The 2,967-nt window shown below is 34.9% G+C and overlaps 1 protein-coding gene across 1 annotated transcript; it reads right to left on the bottom strand.

The window, feature by feature from the left end:
* Positions 1-310: 310 nt before the first annotated feature.
* On the bottom strand, positions 311-2,967 carry LOC116133187 (probable aquaporin NIP5-1). Its single transcript, XM_031418866.1, has 4 exons — positions 2,718-2,967; positions 1,196-1,615; positions 1,037-1,098; positions 311-798 (listed from the first exon to the last, which is right to left on the bottom strand). Exons 1-4 carry the CDS (start codon positions 2,934-2,936, stop codon positions 603-605), a joined length of 897 nt encoding a protein of 298 aa, XP_031274726.1. The 5' UTR covers positions 2,937-2,967; the 3' UTR covers positions 311-602.

The following is a 2,967-nucleotide window of genomic DNA, read 5'->3' as shown; positions in this document are numbered from 1 at the left end:
TTTAGTTAAATAAGGATAAAATTGAAATAGGATATTAATGTAAATTTATTTTAAAATAAGAGCATTATTGTCTAAAATTTTTATTAATAAGGAACAAAATTGTAACAAAAAATGATAACTCTAACAATCTTATAATACCTAAGAAAATAGAAATAACTAGATTATCTCTAATATTATCAATAATAATTATTATTAGTATTTAAAAATTACTAAAATTTTATATTATTTGATAATAAAATATGATAATCAAATAATATCATATTGATATTACTTAATAATGTGACACTGCCGCGAAACAAACGCCCAAGAGTAATGGTTACGAAGACTAGAAACGTCCCACATAAATTAAGTCAAACAGGTAGCAAGGAGCCAAATACAAACGTCCTTTCATCAGAAACATATTGGTCTGACAGAGATGACGCGCTGAATAATGAGCACCACACCCAGAGCAACAATTATTCAACTAAACTGTAGGTCGTGACCTTCTGGTCACATGCCTTTTATTCTTCTCCAGCACTAGAAAATTTTACGTTGGTAACGTTGCCTTCTATGTTATCCATAACAGAGCTTATTGATATTGGAGGCCTGGCCTCCACAATTGGCTAACGACGGAAGCTTCTGACCTGGCTCGGCGGATCCACCTCATGCTCTCGGAGCTTGACGGCTGTGTAGGTACCGGCCCCAGCTAGGGCTCCAAGCGTGGGCGCCACCAAATATATCCACAATGCCTCGTAATTTCCTGCTGCAACAGCTGGCCCCAGAGTCCTCACGGGATTCATTGAACCACCACTTGATGGCCTGCTAAGGTTGATTAATATTTACTAATAGAAATAAATAATGACTCTTTTTTATACAAAATATCATGTGTCGAGTGTTTTGTGGCAAGCCGTCCTAAGGATTCTAAGCACCTACCTATTTACCAAACTGTCTCCTGGCCTACCTTACATTGTACAATGATGCTATATACCATGGCATTATAAACTTCTGACACAGTTTCAAAACAAATAACGTCTAAATTATTGTGAAAATTACTCACCCTGCCACCAGAATGTTGAGCATAACGGTAGCTCCAACAGCAATACCTGCCAACTCTCCCACCTGCGGATGAGAGGAAGAGGATGCATATTATATTATGTGTGGAAGACATATTGGAGTGGAGTATAATAGTTGAAATAGTAGATAGTAAAGTACATACCGCCCGAGTGTCGGTGGCGACAGCAGTGACAACAAACAATAGATTGAAAGTGATAAGGAACTCAAGTGCGAAAGCCTGACCATTGGTTACTGAAGGAATGGTAACACCACCCGACATGAAGGGATGAAATACTCCCTTGAGAGCAAAGGAAGCACAAATAGAAGCTGATACTTGTGCGGCTATGTAGGCAGGGACTTGAGCCCATGGGAAGTGACGTAGTGCCGCAAATGCTATAGTGAGGGAGGGATTCAGATGAGCTCCTGATATGTGTCCTGTTGACAGGATTATTATCATCACCGCTAGCCCTGCACTTGCGGCATTCCCTATCAATGTCTCTGCACCGTTATACTTTTGGTTAACTATTGGTGCTGCTGTTGCCGCGAATATTAGGATGAAGGTCCCTACAAACTCAGCTCCCAGCTGCACAAACACCTCAACTCAATATGAATTCCACCAAACAAAAAACTATTATTGATAATTTCATTATGTTTAATTCATCAAATTTAAAGTCTTTATAAAGGGCACGTGCTAATAGGACTAAAGAGTTGTTGTTTTTAATGTAATAATTATTGATATTAAATTATTATATATAATTATATTTCTTTTCCCGAAGAGGTTACACCATGTTAACATTAGCAATCGATTGAGCTTTGGATTGTGATTGAATTTTTTGAATTATAAATTTAGTGAATGAATCAATTGAAAATGAAAACGTTTTAAAAGAGTAAAGACTAATGAAGAGGGTCAATAATGTAAATTAGTTAGGAAGTTGAGACATTTTGAAATGAAGAGACTTTCTCTCACTCGCTAAATGAGTTTAACACACATACAAACACCTACATCGATTCGGAAACAAAATTCTAAATTTGTATATATAACATTAACTAAAATATTACAAAAATTTAAGTGAGTTAAAATTATCAATAATACTACATTTATAAATAAATTTTATAAAGATTTTTATACAAAATAATTTTATAAAGATTTTTATACAAAGTGAGGTGACAAAAATGAATAGAAGAATAAAACAAAAAATCAAACTCATTATATTTATTTTTCTATTTGTTTTTTTTGTATATGAAGACCTTTATAAGTGTAATATTACTCTAAAATTATACAAATATTGTTCTTAAAGACACTCTAAAGTCTAAAGGTATCTGTATGTAAGAAAACAAACATATAAAAGAAGAGTATAATACTTAGAAATAGACAAAAACATTAATATACAATAAAGAATAATCAAATAATTTTCACTAATTGATTCTCACAAATACAATGCATAAGTGTGTAATTAATCAATTAATAATGAAACTCAATTACCTAATAATGGGGCTAATTTAAATGCAAGTTAATTAATTACAGACTATTAAATCGCGGTTGCGTGAGAACCCAGTAAAAAGTATTTGTGGATCTATTTTTACTCTATAATAAATAATTTCACTTATTGTTCGTATTAGCGTTGAAAAATAAATAAATTGTACAAGTTGTCAAAATTAGGGTGGCAATTAATAGAGTGAGGTACATTGCGGGTGAGAGAAACATCGGGAGCGGGAAAGTCCGTAAAGCACGTGTGAGGTTGACCCCACGCCGGGACGGTGACCGGCAAGCACTTATTTCGTGGCATTGGCTTGCGATCATAGGACAGCGAGTCCACTCGCAAAGATGACATCAGTGGTCCACCTGGAGTTCCCGGAGTTGCCGGTGCTGACGCTGCAGGAGTTCCTGTTTCTGATTCTGCCATTTGCTTTTCTTTTTTTTTTTCTAGGTCTTTC

The sequence above is a fragment of the Pistacia vera genome, unplaced genomic scaffold, assembly GCF_008641045.1.
Source record: "Pistacia vera cultivar Batoury unplaced genomic scaffold, PisVer_v2 Contig266, whole genome shotgun sequence".
Classification (NCBI taxonomy): Eukaryota; Viridiplantae; Streptophyta; class Magnoliopsida; order Sapindales; family Anacardiaceae; genus Pistacia; species Pistacia vera.
Note: the sequence above shows the minus strand (reverse complement) of the source record. Positions and strands in the feature narration are given on the sequence as shown.